We start from the raw sequence: 20,841 nt of genomic DNA, 5'->3' as shown, positions 1-20,841 counted from the left end.
CACTCGCTGACCACTCCACCCTTTCCTCACCTCACCCAACTTTGTAATTCACCGACTTTTTTTTTTATTCAACCCCCGTCTTTAATTAAGTCCACCCCCACCACACCTCCCCCGCCCTATCATAATATTAAGTTACCAAACCAGCGGCTCCACGGGGAAGTCAAACAAACCAGGTCGTGGTGGAAGAAAGGACGACCTTGACATGTTTTCTTAACGAACCTGTCTGCTCCTCAAGACGGTCCCTCTCGCCTGGTCATCCCAGACCCCTCTTTTGACCCCCGGGGAAAGACAACCCACTGTCCGGACGGGTGACACCGCGCACAATAGCCACCCGATATTGTCCCTTTTCAATGTCCCTGGGAAAATTTGTCAACAGTAATCTCAAACGGTGGAAAAAATTTGTCAATAGAAAAACTTGTCATTAGAGAAACTTGTCAATACTATTTTAACAAAACCTCACGACTAGACGATTGTCCAGAGCTGACCAAAGCTGACCAGTCCCGCCTACCCCAACTTAAGTCTCGGCGCACAGACTCAAGTCTGTCTTATAAAATCAAACCGAAATTTTTTTTTTCTACTGTTTTGATTGTTTAGTAGAACATTATCTTTCTTTTTTTTTTTTTAAATTGTTCCTGTCTTTGATCGTGAGTCAAAGTATACTTTAAGGGACGGCTGGGTGACAACGCAATGGTTATATGTATGTATTGGTTGGTAAACGATTACGTTTCTTTTATTATAAATAAAAAATATATTTTTAAAAAGTGTTTTTAGAATAACTGCTTTCTTATAAATTAAAATGAACTATCTCTATAACTTCTCTATAAACGAGTTATGTCTCTTTCTTTTAATAGATTTAAAGAGATAGCATGTCAACCCCCCCCCCCCCCTCCCCTAGCAGCTCTTGACATTGTTGACATACCGTTGGAACACTTGAGTTGCTGCCCCTTATTTATACTCTATTTATAGAATATCGCAGTCCAAAAAAAATTGAATGTTATATTTCCAATTTTTTTATTTTTTTTTACTACGAATTCCATGTCAAAGTTTGATAAAGACTAAATTTAGTTCTTTAAAAAAATGTTTTAACAATAGCATTTAGATAAAAAAAAATGGGGGTAAAAAGCCAAGCACTTAAAATTGTTTACTTTGTGCAAAAACTCCACGTTACAGACTCTTGTTTATACTCTATAAATAGAATACCATAAGTGTATGGGGCTGTATGACATGTATTATGAGAACAAACATTCGGATTGCAGTTATAAGGCTGCTATTATTGACGTCCCTTCAGCCTAGACCTAGCCCCATTTATCAACTGTTTAACTTGAATAGTGCCGAGACTGACTTTGTGTCGATTGAACAACTCGGAATGTTCCCCCTTTGTTAAATGTAGACAGGGAGGTAATCCTCGTCTATACTAGGTTTGGCATCTTTTGTTCTCCCTTTACCAATGGTTTCCGTACCACAAAGAAAAGGTTGCAAGTAGTTTGATACGTTTTAGAGTTGAGTTTGAATTAGGTCTAAGTCTGTGGTGTAGGGGTAAGTCGTTAATGACGTATTATAGGCAGCACTCGTGAATTTGATTCCGTCCCAATTCTACACTACTCTTCGTTAGGAACGAGGTACACAATGACGTCACAGGAACTTAAAATAATTGTACACACCGAAGGTTTATCAAAGTTTATCATCAAAGTGGTCGAGGTTTGATTTGCGCTGTAGACCAAATCTTAAACCATCGGATTAGTATGACGTAACGCGGGTAAACAAAGCCCTAATCCTAACTACACTATGTTGATTGATTGTCTTATAAGGGCGAGTTAATGTGTAGTTAGGCCGCTAGCGAACAATTGCAGTAAGTTGTATTATCTTAGTTAGGAGTTACGGTTAAGATTAGTTAGTTATGGTAATAGTTTCGGATTAATAAGGATTATTTCATCGTAACAAACTAGAAAAATTATATACGTAATGTAAAAGTTATGAGTAACTCTATTTAAGGGCTATTATGACCCACTCAAATGTCTGTAGGCCCACCTGATTTCGCTAGTTGATTATACTTAGCTGTAGAAATTCGCTGGTTAAAATTTCAAGAGAACAAAACATTGTTCAGCTTATAAATACACTCTCTTTACTCGTTCTATTTATAGCTGTTTTTTAATGCAACCTAACAACCCAACCCTACCTTAATCCATTATCTTAACCCTAATCAAGCTCTAATCCCATATCGTAACCCCGACCTCTCTCCTAATCCTGACCCTAACAAAACAAAAATACAACCTTGATACGATTACATTATGTACCGTGACATTTTTTTTTTTTATTTTATAAGAGAATCAGCTATATAAGTTTGTATACGCCAAAGTTGTCTGTCGCTCGCCATACGCGGACTGCCGAGAAGAAACAGATTAACCCACGCATGGCTCAATCAATAACACGATTGATTTATTGCCGATAACAGGCAGATAACTCTCCGGCTTAACTTGCCGATTGCCGTCCGAAGCTGGCGTTCTCCCGTGCTACGAATCACTCCATTCACTCGCTGATCTCCCCTGTTTAGTAGATTACCCGCCCTTAGCCAAGCCGCCCTTCCGATAAGATAACACACTTGTCAAAGATCGGTAAATAAATCCCGTGAAATTGTCCCCCCTTTTTTTGGCGTGTCGCTCCAGTTAGCGTTCTGTCCCTTTATAACTTCGCGTATCTTCGCGTCAGTCTAACCTAGTCATAATCGATTGTGACATTTGCTGTCTTTATTTTTTTCCCCTATCTTCCAAAGGTTATTTAACTAACTTCTTATAATTCCGTAACTACAGTTCATACCCTTTTATTTAATCACGGAATCCTGATCTATTATCGTTATTTACACTACAGGAAAAAAAAATATTTCCGCATCATTACCTCGTTCAGGATAAGTTCAAAATCGTGCGCGCTACCTAGATAACAATAACCAAGGCCTGATCCCGCCCCCGGGCTAGGGAACAGCGAGTGCACACCGGCAATGCGCGGCCGGTGGCGGTGAAAGAGTCATTGACAGCGGCCCTTCATGGGGTCCCTGTGTGGCCAAGGCCAACTTCTTTCAGGGGCCACCGCGCGCCGCCGAGTGAATTGACTCACCCACGTCCGTACACGGCGAGTGTATGTACACAATTAAGTACACAATTAGGTACAACTATGTACATAATTATGATTGGCTGTATGGCTGGAGACAATGTGGCTGGCATTTCAAGACAATATTGACACACACAAAAAGAATGTATTTGTATTTTGTACGTTAATAATTCAATGTAAGTCTAGCTCTATTTTTTTGTTTTCACGACCATAATCGATGCAGCACACAAGAAACACATAATTCATTAGCTGAAAGAACTAATTAGCTTCTGGATTTTAGTTGGGTCTACTTCAGATTACACTATGTTTGAGACTTTTCAAAATGCAGTAGGAAAAGAACTATTGACATATGTTGGCCTACATTTGACAAGGCTAGAAGCTCCTCTACAAGAGACTGTAGTGGAGCTACCTACTGTCTTGTGGCTACCTTATGTCATGTGGCTACCTTATGTCCTGTGGCTACCTTATGTCCTGTGGCTACCTTCTGTCTTGTGGCTACCTTCTGTCCTGTGGCTACATTCTGTCCTGTGGCTACCTTATGTCATGTGGCTACCTTATGTCCTGTGGCTACCTTATGTCCTGTGGCTACCTTCTGTCCTGTGGCTACCAACTGTCTTGTGGCTACCTTATGTCCTGTGGCTACCTTATGTCCTGTGGCTACCTTATGTCCTGTGGCTACCTTCTGTCTTGTGGCTACCTTCTGTCCTGTGGCTACCTTCTGTCCTGTGGCTACCTTATGTCATGTGACTACCTTATGTCCTGTGGCTACCTTATGTCTTGTGGCTACCTTCTGTCCTGTGGCTACATTCTGTCCTGTGGCTACATTCTGTCCTGTGGCTACCTTATGTCTTGTGGCTACCTACTGTCTTGTGGCTACCTTATGTCCTGTGGCTACCTTATGTCTTGTGGCTACCTTATGTCTTGTGGCTACCTTCTGTCTTGTGGCTACCCGCTGTTATAAGGCTACCTGCTGTTATAAGGCTACCTGCTGTCTCGTAACTACCAGCAGAGTCGAAGGCTACCAACAGATTTAGGATAAAGGATTTGATGGCTATCAACAGATTTAGGATAAAGGATTTGATGGCTACCAACAGATTTGGGACAAAGGGCTTGACGAAGCTTGCTGTGTAGATCCCTATCTGCTGCATGTACAGGCTCGAATCAATGCTGTGATAAAGTGTTCCTGTTGCACGTTGCTAAGTTCGGGTAGACAATGGCTAGGGTATTGATTCGCATCTTGTTATTTCCCTCTCTAATGTAACGTTTTTAAAGTTGTGTAATTTTTGCTGAAACCTCGAGACATTGTGTATTACAACATAGACAACATAGCATTAATTTTAGCTTAGTGTACTTTATTGTCTCTTCTACGTTAATGTCCTACATTATTGTTTATTCTACATTTTTGCCTGTTCTACAATATTGCCCTGTTCTACATTATTGCCTGTTCTACAATGGTGTCTGTTCTAGAGTTCTCGAGACACCATAGGTCTGTCACAGCTATGTTTAGCTGTTCCTCTCATTATAGCATCGACACCATTGTCAAGGTTGTTTTACTACAAGGACAATGGTGTTGCTATAAATAGAGACACGCCACTCAACGCGTTTTGAAGTGTTTGGTCGAAACTGTGGGTACTTGTAAAATGTAAACATTTGAAATAACTTTATTTTTTCGTAATTTTATAACTTGGTTTTCGTGTTTTATGACCCCGGAAGTGGTGTGAATGAAAGCTGACCTTGAAGAAGATTTCTGCGCCGATGGGCCGTGCAGTGATTTATGTTTGATGTTGCTAATTTCAGCAAATTACAGCCCAGGCCGCACCCCCTGGGGCGTCCCTGCGCGCGACGCCCGGTGTTGATTCTTTTTGTTCAGCTAGAGAGGGGGACGTCACCCACCCTCCTGCCGCACAGACGCACACACACACACACACACACACACACACACACACACACACACACACGCACACACCGCCTCCATCGTCTTTACTCGCTGTCACACACCTACACGCTAAACACACAGCAGACTGAAAAGACACACAACACACAGCAGAAAGAATACACACACACCACAGCACACAGTACACACACATACACCACCCACCACACTTAATACACTCCATATACACTGCCCCCCTCAACAAACACACCCCAATACCAGAGTGACAGCACTTTATTCTAAACTCAACACACACACACCCTAATCACCACGCACACACACACTCAACACCACACACACACACACCCACACATCCTCCCATACACCTACACAACTCAACACTTCCCAACATGTCTTTATGTCGTGTTAAAAACAATTTATTACTATAGCTTTGTCACTGACAATACGACAACACTCACTGACAACATATCACTGACAATCATACGTCACTCAATGGCAATACGTCGTCATCCACTGACACCATGATGTCACCCACTGACACCATAACGTCACCCAGTGACACCATGACGTCACCCGGTGACAGTGCGACCATCAGACTCCACACCATGGGAATCCCCCCCCCCCCCAATCATAAAACAATTTAACCGTTCCATTATCTGCTTCACCCCCCCCCCCCCCCCCCCCCCCCCGGGCCTCCCGTGTAAGGAACCGTCTCCTCACGTGACCCCCTCAACCTGCCCACGCATGGGTGAGCCCGTGGCGAGTACAGGCGTGCCCACTCATGCGTGTAACACGATAAATCACACAGCACACGTGCCCGTGACGTCCGCCATCTTGGCGCCGCCCTCCAGCAACAGTCGGCCGTCTGTTGGGAGCCGTGGGGGGAGCTGGATGGGAGCTGTATGGTAGATGTATAGGAGCTGTATGGTAGCTGTACGGTATATGTATAGGAGCTTATGGGAGCTGTATGATATATGTATAGGATCTGTATGGTATATGTATAGGAGCTGTATGGTATATGTATAGGAGCTGTATGGTATATGTATAGGAGCTGTATGGTATATGTATGGGAGCTGTATGGTATATGTATGGGAGCTGTATAGTATATGTATAGGAGCTGTATGGTATATGTATAAGAGCTGTTTGGGTGTTGTATGGTATGTACATATGCGAATTGTGTGGTAGCTGTGAGGTCGTTGTGTGTTAGCTTGTAGTAGCTATAGAGTAGTTGTATGGGGGGATGTGTGGTAGTTTTGAATCACAGAAGCCCCATTTTACACATTTCAACACCCCCACACAAAAATTTATTTCTTATAAAGAAATACTCTATATGTTTATTAAAATTTTAAAATACCCTGTGTTTTAGACACACGTTTGAAATCGTCGCGTTTTGGCCTGTATCCTTTCTTTTTAGAAATGTTTTATTTAACACTACCTTTTGTTTGCAACCTGCCCCATTTTAATTTAGCATTTCGATGCAAGTTTATCTTATTCATTTTTACCATAATAAGAATTTCTTAAAACCTAAGTCATATTAATATTTAGCCGTTAAAGCTTTAAAATTTAAGCTTTTGAGTTTGTCTTTGTGTTATCCCTGCTAGGTTTTGAACCTCGAGCTTCGCCATGCCATTATACAGATACACCCGTGTTTAAAATCTTTCAACGAGAGATGTTGCTTTTAAATTGTGTGTAGAGGGGGGGGGAGGTCGTCACTATAGTGGTGTAGCGCCTTTATCCTTAGGCCTGGCCTCAAGAACTGGTTCCTTTTAAGCATAAGGCTGGAGTGTGTGTGGAGAGAGGGGTCGTGGGGGCAGTGTTGTGATGTGTGTGTGTGCGGTGTGTGTGGGGGGGGGGGGGTAATTAAATACCCGACTGGCTTTTGACACAGGAAACTCATTTTTGTCTAATCCACTAATCTCGCGATTAAGTGACGTCAACTGGAGTGGGTGTGTGCAAGAGGTCGTCGAGGGCTGTACACATGTTGTACACACTCGTGTACACAGACGGACTATGTGTACATGTTGTACACACTCGTGTACACAGATGGACTAAGTGTACATGTTGATGTGTACAATTGGAAAAAAATATGGAAATGCTCCCTTATGTTTACAAGTTTTGTGTGTATATTATAGATATGTATATGTCTACACATATGTGCACGTGTGTTTATATGTTTACATACATCGTGTAAAGCGTATTTGTACACATTTATGTCTACACCCTTTAAGGCAGTATAGTTGTACATTTGTTCGAAACGTGTGTGTACACGTGTGTTGTGTAAACGTTCTTTATCAAGTGTGTACATTGATATATCAAGCTCATGTAATGGAGATGTAACACGGATGTGTAATTGAGATGTAACACGGATATGTAGTGGAGTGAGAATTACAACCAGACGTATCTGGCATGTATACAATTCTTTGTTTTATCATCTCTGAATTTAGAATACAAAAACACAGCAGATATATATCCTCCACTCCCACACACACACATACACACTCACACTGATAGTGCAAATAGATCCCTGCTACACCCACACACATGCCAAATAGATTCCCCACACATTTACAAATATAGCAAATAGAACCCCCTTCCTACCGCACTATCCACCACAACCCACACATTCACACATATATAGAGCAAGGATGATATCGTTCACATAACATGGACACTGACCTACACATAACATGGACGATGACCTACACATAACAGGGACGATGACCTAAACATAACATGGACACTGACCTAAACATAACATGGACACTGACCTAAACATAACAGGGACGATGACCTAAACATAACATGGACACTGACCTAAACATAACATGGACACTGACCTAAACATAACAGGGACGATGACCTACACATAACAGGGACGATGACCTAAACATAACATGGACACTGACCTAAACATAACATGGACACTGACCTAAACATAACAGGGACACTGACCTAAACATAACACGGACACTGACCTAAACATAACATGGACGATGACCTACACATAACAAGGATACTCGCACACATATAACTATGTGACAGCCCAACCATATCTTCACTCAGCCATAAACTGTCAATTAAGACCCATCAAAAATGTCTTGACTCAACCCTAGACTATCAACTAAGACCCATCAAAAATGTCTTGACTCAACCCTAGACTATCAACTAAGACCCATCAAAAATGTCTTGACTCAACCATAGACTATCAACTAAGACACATCAATTCTGTCTTTACATCATGTCTCTGTCTTCACCGTGACAGCGGCGACTAATGTCAGATCACGTGCAATCAATAATCACGTCGAACGTGGCACTAACACCCCTTTCAGCAACTCCTCCCCCCCTACTCTCCAAACATCGATGTGCCTAGCAGCCCGCGAAGTAACCCATCGAGAAGTCACTGAGGTGGAACCTACCCCAACACACACACATTCACCGCGCGGCGACACATGAACGCACAGATCACATAGGCGATGAATTAATTGCTGGTCGCGGCCGCGCCGAGCCCATTCATTCATGGATTTCTTTACGAGCGCGTTCACCTTATACAAACGTTACAGCAAGCTTTTTTTTTTTTCTTCTGTCGATTTATGGACTATAAAATTTCTCCGCTAATCCCTCGTCACTTCATAAAAATATTTAGTATAGTTAATACACCATAGCATGTATATTTAAATACCGTAAACCGTTAAAGCTTAAAGATGTTTCTTTTTTTTTTATTGAAAAAAAACATTATTTTTACTTTATTTTTGTCAGTTACTTGCAATTACTTTCTTTTAAAAAAAACATAACACACGTTCCATATTTCGCTTCCCTAGGCCCTGTGCTAGCCTATGCGGCTTAAGTTCTACAAAAATGTACAACCTATATAGGCTACACGAAAAAAAGACAGCAATAAAATATACTTAAATACTTCTTATGTTCTGTAGCCGTAGATCAGTATAAAATAACGTGTGTAATGTTGTAAGATATCAGTTATTCTAACTCTATACCCTTATCAGAAGTTGCTATTTTTTTTTCTTAGTTTAAAAATTGTTGGATCACCAACATATCTCTGTAGTAGAAACTAGTAATACGAGCTTTATTTTAAAAATAATAAAATAATAAACAATAAGTTGTATTTAAAAAAAAACGTGTTGGGATGGCGCCTAGATTTTTCTGTTTTAATTTTTTTTAAATTATTATCTTGTTTACAAGACAGAAACAGACTAAAATAAGCAGTGGCGTAGCGAGGTCGGGTGTCACCCGGTGCGGCACTTAATGGTGTCACCCACCCCAGAGGCGTAGCGAACCTTCCCGGGCACAAACTTTCAAATTTTCGATTTGCACCCCCCCTCTCAAATTTTCGATTTGCACCCCCCCCCCCCTCTCAAGTTTTCGATTTGCACCCCCCTCTCTCAAGTTTCTCTCTATATATTTTGCTATTTTTTTGCCTTGGTGTCACCCCCCTAAATGGTGTCACCCGTTGCGGTCCGCACCCCCCGCCCCCCCCCCTCGCTACGCCCCTGAAAATAAGTATAAAAAACAAATTTTCTAAATTAAAAAAAACCTGATTATTTTGAAGATAGTCTATATTAATAAATGCAAATTCCAAGTTGGTTTCTACGAATAATGTTGTCTAGAAGTTTGCCAACAATTGTTTTCCCCGCTATAAACCACTAAACCCTTGAAACCGTTGCACCCAATGTAAGTACTCTAAAGCTGGACCACTATCATTACATTCCACAATTAGATAGTTAACCCAAATTAAGACATATACAAATGTTAACATAATTTTTTTTAAAACACGTCACACGACTTTATGTTACTGTTTAATCATCCCACCCAATCCCACCCCCTCGTCAGTATTGCACGAAGCTATACCAAAAAAGTGGCTAACTTTTTTTTTAAATTTCTCCGAAAATGGTACTGCCTAAAGTTTAAACAGTGTTGGTTTTGTTTTGTTTTTTAAATAAACCATGGTGTTTAAAGTTATACGAAAGTGGCAAATTTAGGCCCAAGTACCACTGGTACACATCCCAGGAAATCTTAGACCGAGCCTGAAGCACGAGGCACCGAGTTAAGCCCCCGCCATCTGTTCAGGCGCCTGCCTCCTCTCTAACCAAACGCTCAGCTTTTCGACTAATCCCTGGAACCGTAACATTCGTAACCACTCGTAACCATTGGTAACCAGATTTCTGAACCGTCTCCCACTGTGCACTATATCTGTTAGATGTAGCGCTTGACTTAAGAAGACAGTTAATTTATATTGTTACTTTCTTTGTCATTACGTTTATTTTTTTCTATCAGAGCTACTTGCATGATTCAGATCATGTTGTTGTTAGTAGCTTAATGAAGAAATTTTGGTTTTTCTATAGACGACAGTTTTTTTTTTTTAGATTTTCATAAAAATGCTTTTAGATTATGGCTATTTATTTTAAAATGTATAAAGACTAGTGTCAGATATTTTTTAATCCTGCAGTAGCATATACTTATTACAAACCTTAATTACAAACATGATTTATAAACTACAAACACGAGTTACAAACTTGATTTATAAACTACAAACACGACTTACAATCGTGATTTATAAACTACAAACACAACTTACAAACTTAATTTATAAACTACAAACACGACTTACAAACTTGATTTATAAACTACAAACACGACTTGCAAACTTGATTTATAAACTAGAAATACGACTTTCACACTTGATTTACAAACTACAAATACGACTTACAAACCTGTCTTATAAGCCTAACTTGCAAACTGGCTCCGAAACGGTTTAATCCATTAAACCTCCCAAAACGGTTTAATCCATTTAAACTTCCCAAACTGTTTAATCCATTACATTTCTCAAACTGGTTAATCGATGAAACATCTTAGATAAGTTAATCCTTTAATCTTCCCAGACAGGTTAATCCACTAACGTTAAACTCTCTCGCAACTATTGAGACACCCATCACCTTAAACTAATCGAACGTTACGATTCAACGACTGACCACAGTAGGCTACCTCTCAACCTTACTACCTGGTGTTGAAATCTACCCAACCTATTTATTTTTAAATAATCGACAGTCGTTTGTGTTAGACTAGGCCTAGACCAAAGGGGGATTAATGAAGGGAGATAATCGAGGTCATTGATTCTCCCCCTTGGCCACTGAGACTTCAATAAAACTTTGGGTCTCAGCATAACTAACAAAAAGTCACCTACACTTAATCAGTCTCTAATCCACCTTGATTGAGATTTCAATGCTACAAGAGAGCTTGTTGTCAAGACACGCTATTTTGTGTGTTCGTCTTCTGTCCAATCCCTCCCTTTAAACCCCCACCTACCCACCCACCCCCACCCTCATCCGCCGCCGATTACACTACAGCTAATGTAGATAATAAATCGTAAATGTATGTTCAAATAACTAGTTCTATGGCGATTTGATTAGTTACACTTATTACGTTTGATTGAGCTTTGATCTCTAAATTTAGATTACAAACTTTAAACTAAGATTACAGACGAACTTGAGATTCACAAAGCTTTGATTTAGATTAAAGAAACGACCTTTAGATTCAACACTAAATGTAGATCACAAACTATTAATTCACAACACAAAATTGTTAGGAATTCTAAATATAGGTTATGAACTGTGTTCCGCAAACAAGATATACTCTTAGATTTTTGAACTCTAAGTATTATTTAACAATTGATTTTTTATGCATTCTAATGTAATTTTATTAATTTTTTCACTAAATCCAAAAATATATAAACCTTCATAACTAATTCTATTATCTTTGTTCAACAGATAATTTCCATTGGATAGAGAAAGCAACTACCAAGTATATGGTAAGAGGAAGCGCCTAAAATGAAGCGGTGAAATTCTCCGAGGTTTTCGGACTAATCCCTGGCACCTTGTTGGCGTCTCACCTTTAGGTTCTAGACAGGTGTAGCCCAGCAAGATGAGATACAAACACGGCACCAGTCGCCCCTCGCAGGACACGTAGCGCCACCCCCTGATTCCCTGATGTGTTCGGTTCGAGTCTTTAGTTGGATGGTCTCTGAGTATTGAGACGCCTTGTGTATACTCACGTTGTTTAGCGGAGTCTTGAATTCTGGAGTTTGTACGTGAAACTCAGCTACGTCACAGCTATCATCGCTACGTCATAGCTATCATCGCAAAGGAAAGGTCAATATAGGAACGTTATAGAAACGTCACAGCGTGCTTTGTAACGTTTATGTCACAACTATATCATCTCTGTTACATCACATCGTAACAGCTGCATCACAACCACATTCGTCACTGTTAGCATCGTCACAAATAAATCACACATGACGGATAACCTGCATGTAAAAGAAATAAAAATGTCCACCCATTTCCTCTCCGGGCTCAACTCTTTCCTCTTCCTCACATCTATTTTCATCGTGAGCCTCCAGCTGGCCCAGACGGCTGGCAGCGACAACCGGAAGTGCCAGGAGATCACGATCCCCATGTGTAAAGGCATCGGGTACAACATGACGTACATGCCGAACCAGTTCAACCACGACACGCAGGAGGAGTCTGGACTGGAGGTGCACCAGTTCTGGCCCCTGGTGGAGATCCAGTGCTCCCCCGACCTCAAGTTCTTCCTGTGCAGCATGTACGCGCCCATCTGTATGGAGAACTACAAGAAGCATCTGCCGGCCTGCAGGTCTGTCTGCGAGCGGGCTAGGGACGGGTGCTCGCCCCTGATGAAGTAAGTTTTTTTAAAGAGTTATCTGTTTTGATCAGTGTTAGGTTGTTCGTTTTGTTTCATCAGTATTGAATGTGTGGATGTATGTGCACGTGCTATGTGCTTGCATTTTTTATTATTAATATTTGTGTTTAATTTATTGATTTTTTTAAAAGGCGTCTGTGAACGAAATATAAGTACTGATTTAATATCATTCAAATTTTATTTTTAAAAAAATTAAGTTATTTGTGAAGGCAAGGCAGTGACTTATAAACAATTATTGAGCATAATACGGCCTAATATAAGTACACGTTTCTTATTGATTGTATATACAAGTAATTTTCAAAGCTCCCCTCACCCATCCCTCCAACCCGTATATATATATATATATATATATATATATATATATATATATATATATATATATATATATATATATAATTGAAATAAATGTCCAAAAACAATCAATCTGCTGATAGTTTCAGACATAAGATAATTATGTGTGTATTTAATCAAAATGAGAAAAACAGCTTTACACTTAATGCCTAGTGTTTGGTACTAACCCTAGCCGGATAAAATTACAGTAAAACAAATTATGAACAAATTAGAAAATTATGACACCACTCAGCGGTAATTACAATGAGTGGAGTTGTCGAGTGGTTAGTCTGAGTGATGTCACGGGATGACTCAGCTGAATTGGGTACCTGGCGTGAATTGGGGAGAGTCAAGATGGCGCGTGTCTGAACCGTCTAGTGACCAGGCCATTGAAACTGATTCGCTCTACTTCATCTGCCCTAAACTGCATTTTGTAAAAGTGCCTTTAAGTATGGGGCGGGGGTGGGGGGGGGGGGGGGGGTTGAGAGGCATACTAACATTTTTATTTTTAATAATGGTCTGCCACTGTTGAAAATATTCCTGTAAATTCCTCCTTAATTAATCAATTATGCAAATGATGTTCCACATGCCTGGCAGCTTATCTTCCGTATGTTGCTTAACCAGCGTGTCATGGCCGTGGTCACGAGGTCACCACCACGTGTACCAGCAGACGACCATTTGTTAAAGTAGGTCCACACCGGAAGTCGTCAACACTGGCCACTGATGTCCGTCCAATACTCGGACAATTTGTCTAGATGTGTCCACATGCCGTGGCAATAACTTGACAAGTCTCACCCCCCCCCCCCTTCCCTTCTTCCCGTGGGATCGCCATTGACACGATCGTGTCAACAATTGGAGATAATCTGTGTTGTTGTAAAGCGGGGTAACTCCGTTGGCTCAAGTCGCGGAGTTATGGTTCTTTATGATTTTATAACCTCTCCAGCTCGATGCAGTGGTATAAAGATTACCATATTCGTACATTTCTCTTGCCCATAGAATTTTTTTTTAGTTAAAAAAAAAATATAATTTTTTCATACATTTATTCTAGCTATAATTCCATACACATTGCACATTTTTAAATACGTTATTTTTTTTAATTAGTGATTTTTAATTTTAATGAATTGGCTACTAATATTTTCTGAACACATTGTAAAACACATCTAAAAATAAACTATTTTAATTGTTAACGGGGTGTTAATATATGTAACTTACCGTCTCGCCAAAAACAAGACAAATAACAATAAAGAACTGGCTAGTCATAAAGGGAGTTAATATTTAAATATAATCCAGGGGAAGTAACCATAATCATGTTTTATTATTCCGAAATTAACTATTTTATTGATACTCCAGCTAGCAACGGAGCGGTAATTTGGTTTGTAAAATACTACATAAAGAACTCACAGTTATGGTGATTGTTTTACTATTGCAAATTAAGTCATAAATAAATAAGTTTATTATTTATTAGGACTTTCCGCAGCAAATTGGGTTTTTACTGTATAAACTTGTTTGGGCGATATAAGGAACAACAGTCCGATTTGAATTGCTCTGCAGGTGTCGATGGCTTGACAATTTATTTCACAAATTAAAAAAAAATTCATCCTCCCCTCTCATCCCCAGGCAGTACGGGTTCAACTGGCCGGACCGAATGAAGTGCGAGGACCTGCCCGAGTACGGCGACAAGGAGGTCCTGTGTATGGACGCCAACACCACGGACCGGAATACGGCCATGCCGGCCCACAACAAGCCCACCCCGCCCACCAACAAGCCCTCAGACCGCGACAAGAGACCCCCGCCCTACCCACCCAAGCCCAGCAACGGTCCCAGACCCCTGCCGGTGGATGAGCTCCACTCGACCTCCCCGGCCAAGGAGTGCACGCGCGTGTGTGAGAAGCCTCTGATGGTGAGTACTAATATACCTTCACTCAGTACATGTACACCTTCACTCAGTACATTCACGTGAGCAGTCCTCTTCAGAGGATCCTAACCTTCTTCAGCACATTAACATGAGCTATCCTCTTCAAATGATAGTTTTAGATGGTTATATTTCCTTATAACGTCTCTTAAACTTGCTTATATTGCATCTCTTATATTTGCTTATAACGTATCTTATATTTGCTTATAATAGTTATAAGGTCACGTGTATTTGCTTACAACGTCTCTTACACTTGCTTACAACGTCTCTTACACTTGCTTATATCGTCTCTTAAATTTGCTTATAACGTCTCTTATATTTTCTTACAACGTCTCTTACGCTTGCCTATAACGTCTCTTATATTTTCTTACAACGTCTCTTACACTTGCCTATAACGTCTCTCGTCTCTTATACTTGCTTATAACGTCTCTTATATATGTTTAAAACGTCTCTTATATTTGCTAATAACGTCTCTTGTACTTGCTTATAACGTCTCTTATACTTGCTTATACGTCTCTTATATTTGCTTACAACGTCTCGTATATTTGCTTATAAGGTCTCTAATACTTGCTTATAACGTGTCTTATATTTGCTTATAACGTCTGTTATATTTGCTTATAACGTCTCTTATATTTGCTTATAACGTCTCGTATATTTGCTTATAACGTCTCTAATACTTGCTTATAACGTGTTTTATATTTGCTTATAACGTCTCTTATATTTGCTTATAACGTCTCTTATATTTACTTACAACGTCTCTTATCTCCCATCCCCAGATGATCAGTGAGTCGTCTAGCAGCTACTTCAACAAACTCCGTACGGGCGGTGTCGTGAACTGTGCCATCAACTGCTACGGCCCTTACTTCTCCGAGCACGAGAAGACCTTTACCACCTTTTGGGTGGGGCTGTGGTCCATCCTGTGCTGCATCAGCACCTCCATGACGGTGTCCACCTTCTTCGTGGACATGAAGCGGTTCAAGTACCCCGAGCGGCCCATCATCTTCCTCAGCGCGTGCTACTTCATGGTCAGCGTCGGCTACATCATCCGGCTTATCGTGGGCCACGAGAATGTCGCCTGCGAGAACGGGATTATCCGGTACGAGACAACAGGACCAGCTGTATGCACTGTGGTGTTTCTGTTGGTGTATTTCTTCGGGATGGCGTCGTCGATTTGGTGGGTGATTTTATCCTTCACCTGGTTTTTGGCGGCGGGGTTGAAATGGGGTCAGGAAGCCATCGCTAGTTATTCCCAGTATTTCCATTTAGCTGCCTGGCTGATCCCCAGTGTTAAAAGCATAGCTGTGTTGGCTATGTCTTCTGTTGACGGCGACCCCATCGCTGGGATCTGTTACGTTGGGAACCAGAGTTTGGACAACTTGCGCGGGTTCGTGTTGGCTCCTCTATTCGTCTACCTCATCATCGGCGCGTCTTTTCTCCTAGCCGGATTCGTTTCACTTTTCCGGATTCGTAAAGTGATAAAACAACAGGGCCGCGGCAAAACGGACAAACTTGAGCGGCTGATGATCCGGATAGGGGTCTTCACGGTTCTGTACACGGTGCCGGCTTCCATCGTCATCGCCTGCTACTTCTACGAGCAGCAGATGAGAGAGAGGTGGGAGGCGACCCGGACTCACACGTGCTACGACCAGCCCGCCGAGCCTAACTACACCGTCTTCATGCTGAAGTATTTCATGTGTCTGGTCATCGGCACCACTTCCGGTTTCTGGATCTGGTCCGGCAAGACCGTGGACTCGTGGCGGAAGCTGTTCTACGGCAAGCTCTGCAACAAGAGCAACTACCACAACCGGAAGTACACGAACACAAACTACCAGCCGGCCAAGCCACACCCACTTAGTCATGTGTGACATTTCTCTCAACGCTGATTGGTCAAGTTAAAATGGTATTTAAAAATAAAACGTTCCCTTTTTTTTAAGAAAAAAAAATGGGTTTTACTGCATTATAAAGTGAACTCATTACTATAAGGTGCTTTTTTGTGTGTTTACATTTCTTGGTATGGAAACATCTATCCCACTCTGACCTCTAACCTCTGACGTCACTGGACTCGCATTTCTCAAGAAGCCGCGGCGTTGTTTACGACACGTGACACGCTGGTCCTACTCACGCAGACGTCAGGTCAAGTGGCGAGCGTCACCAGCAGACGACGACATAATGCACTTGCACCCTCTCAGGAATTATATTTTCACCACGCATGACCAGCCCCTAGAAAGCCCACGGACTTAAGCGCAGAAAGCCCACTTTTTAGGATTCTCAAATGTAATTGCTTACATTAAATATTAATTCTCAGCAAGCATTTCGCGAATTCTCGCAGCAACTTTCACGGCGGGAATTACTTCTAAATGTGTATATACAGATTAATAAGATTATTTTTAAATCCTCACTCTAGAATTCCATAGATTCTACAACAATGGCACCCTTTTCTTCTAGTCCTAACAGCGCAGCGTTTAGCTACCTGCCAGAAATTCTGTAAAATTTAACAGACGATCAAGTCATGAATGAAGAATACCTACCGCTTGAAGCATTGGACACATGCTTGGAAGCATATCAACATCACCAGCAGCATTCGTCTATGTGGAGTACATATGCTGCGATTCAACAGGTTGCCCTTTTGGAATTGACCTTTTTGAAATGAGTATTAGGTCAGTTGTTCCACAACGACCCAGCTTACCCGGGGCACCTACGTACGACCCCAGTTTACCCGGGTCCCCTACGTACGACCCCATTTTACCCGGGTCACCTACGTAGAATCCCAGTTTACCCGGGTCGCCTACATAGGACCCCAGTCTACCCTGGATCCTACGAAGACTTGTTTCATCATTAGGGGAAAAAAAACTACCGTCATCATATTCTAAGGCTGTGCATTATCCCCCTATGATAATTCATGCATTTACTAAACAAAAATTCCGATAACTTACAAATTACAACGTCATAAAAAGTCATGTTATTTCAATTTGGGAGATTAAACGGAAATGTGTTTGATATTAGGGATAGTTACTTGACTGATTGAGTATGTATTTGATGATTATGAATGAAAAAAAAAGAAAGAAAAGTGTGAATGCCCTTTCTAAAATAACAGAGTGAATGCCCTTTGTTTGAGGCAGCAGAGTGAATGCCCTTGACTGTGTGAAGGAAGTCAAAAATAAGTTATTTACAAATGTTTTCGCTTGTATTCGAATATTTTGTAAATAAAAACTTTTCCCTCTTAAATAAAAAACTTTGAAACTAATTAGGCAAGTTAAGGCATGGGTAAAGAACCGGGTAATCATCTTAATTATCATAATTACTTCTTCGTTATAAAATGTTAATATATAAATTTATATTGTTATCATTGTAAATTATCATCAGTATCATCTCACGTATCATCAAGATGTCTATATCATCACTGCATGTTATCAGTGTCCATGTTTTGATGACCATTGGTCAGTTGTTTGATTATTTGTTTGTTTGTTTGTTTATTGTTTTAATTTTTTTATTTCAACTAAACCAAAAACAAATTGACAACAAATGGTATTGCGAAAACTATAACAAAGCTGTTTGAATGAAACAGCTTTGTTCAGTGATAAATATTTCTTCCAAAAAACGACTTAAGTCTGTGATCTCCACATAAATATTTAGCAACAACAAAGCTTGTTTTAGTTCCCAAGTTCTACTCAACACTTGTTTAGTCATTTTAATTTTTTTTTAAACTCAACTTATTTCAAAAGCTAAAACTCCCATGTGAAAAACTATGATTAAGTGAATTGTTTATATTAAATTAAGGCTATTGTTTTATATTTATTTTTTAAAAATAATATTAACTTAATTAAGTTTGAAAAAAAAATGTGTTTGTAAACATGAAACAAGCAGCACTTCTATGTGACTTAGTATCATCAGCATTAAGTCAATTTATATGACTTGGTCTCTGTCATAAGTCATTTTATGTAACTATCTCTTTGACATGATGTCAATTAATTTGATTTTATGTCTGCGGCAGTAAGTCAATTTCTTTGACTTATTGTATTTGGCATCAAGTCTAATTGTTTGATTTTATGTTTTTGTCATTATTTCCGTTGATGTGACTTCATTTATTTGGCATGAAGTCATATTGTATGACTTTATGTCACCAATAATTCAAAGCCTTGTTATTCTCAATTTTGTTGTCAAATGTGAGAAAATGGTCCGATGGCTCACCATACTGTTTGAAAATATTGTCAAATGTGAGAAAATGGTCCGATGGCTCACCATACTGTTTGAAAATATTGTCTGATTGTAAATACTTGTATAGTTCTACCAGATGTTCTTATGTGTCTGAGGTATGATGAGAAACGATTAATTAAATTTATGGTAACACAACAGATCATGTTTTTTTTCTTTTTTAATTCTAACACTAGAAGTTTTAGTGTTTAATTGGTGTTTATATGGTTTTGCTAAGTAGTTTGGCTAGATGGATAAGTTAGCATGGCCTATTTTTAGCACGTTCCAGTAGTGTGTCATGTCATTTTTAGCACGTTCCAGTAGTGTGTCATGTCATAGCACCTTGTAAAAGTATGTCATAGCACATTGCAGTGGTGTGCAAAGTATCAAGATAACCTCAACCACTCTGACGATTCCTGATCTTAATTATCTTTCTTAATTAATAGACATCGTTCTGTAGATGTGTTTAATGGCATACACCTGAAAACATCATGATGTTAATGATGACAAGAAGAGAACTATAATATAGGAATATGTATACATATACATATGGCGCTAATGACCCCCATCTTCAGAAATCCTGATGGTAAAATCTATCTGCAGGTATATACCGATGTAATATATCATGAGAAATGAAATATCATGAGGCTAAAATATCACAACTTGTTATACATCTGCATAAAAATTGTTACACACATCCAGATACACATCATAATGTTATGTTATACAGTCTTATGTTATATCATACGTTCTAATGTTATATTATGAAATTTAATGTTATATTATACAACCACACCCTGAAGCACACATACACTGGTAATCTTGATGTTTTTGAAACACATCCTGATATCACATATATACAGACTCATCCTGATGTCACACATCAACAAAACACATCCTGACATCATACATCAACAAAACACATAGGCACATCCTGATGTCACGCATCAACAAGACACATCCTGATGTCACATATCAACAGACATCTTGATGTCACACATCAACAATACACATCCTGATGTTACATATATAAAAACATCGATGTTACACATAGACACATATTGATGTCACAGATCTACACACACATCTATAGAAACATCCTGATGTCACACAGATGTAGACACATCCTGATGTTAAGATGCCACAGCATGTGACCACCAATGCACGTGCCAACAAACGCGCGCACGTCCAGCTCCGCACGTGCGTGAGGTCACACCCACGAAGTGCTCACCAGCCACACTAGATCGAACGTGCCCCGTGATCGATTACCTCCCAGATCGATGTTTGCGTACTACCTACCTGTGGGTACCGTCACACGTTTGTTCTTATACTGCTTGACGGCTATCACGTGACCGGCTAACTTCTTGCTTACCTGGGGGATATTTTTTTGGTAACTTTGTCACGTGCGTGTTTTGTGGCCTGTGTGAGTTGAAGCACGTGTTGGGACAAAATGGCGTCGCTTTCTACCACCACTTCCCCCCCCCCCCCCCTCACCGACCACCCAAGTTACAATTAGGTGAGAGATTTTAACAAAACTTGTGGTAATTATTTCATGAGTTGAACTGCTTTGTACGTAGATACTAGATCTAGTGGGTAATGCAGTGTTCGTTACTGTATATTATGATTAGGCCTAATACTCTGAACTGAATCGCTAGTAACGTATACCTACATAAACCATGTCTTA

At 40.2% G+C, this 20,841-nt stretch overlaps 1 protein-coding gene across 3 annotated transcripts in view; it reads left to right on the top strand.

Moving 5' to 3' along the window:
• The window catches only part of LOC131931648 (frizzled-5-like), a 103,460-nt gene extending 84,142 nt beyond the window's left edge, over positions 1–19,318 (top strand). For all 3 annotated transcript variants that reach the window (XM_059288479.1, XM_059288478.1, XM_059288477.1), the window contains 3 exons: positions 11,776–12,703; positions 14,672–14,954; positions 15,743–19,318. In XM_059288479.1, the coding sequence (XP_059144462.1) occupies positions 12,300–12,703; positions 14,672–14,954; positions 15,743–16,831 (1,776 nt within the window). In that variant the 5' untranslated portion in view covers positions 11,776–12,299 and the 3' untranslated portion in view covers positions 16,832–19,318. The remainder of the gene's footprint in view (positions 1–11,775; positions 12,704–14,671; positions 14,955–15,742) is intronic.
• Positions 19,319–20,841: the final 1,523 nt, after the last annotated feature.

The sequence above is a fragment of the Physella acuta genome, unplaced genomic scaffold (genome assembly GCF_028476545.2).
Source record: "Physella acuta isolate Inbredline_101_S28 unplaced genomic scaffold, ASM2847654v3 ptg001998l, whole genome shotgun sequence".
Lineage (NCBI taxonomy): Eukaryota > Metazoa > Mollusca > Gastropoda > Physidae > Physella > Physella acuta.
This window is presented reverse-complemented; position numbering and strand designations above follow the sequence as displayed.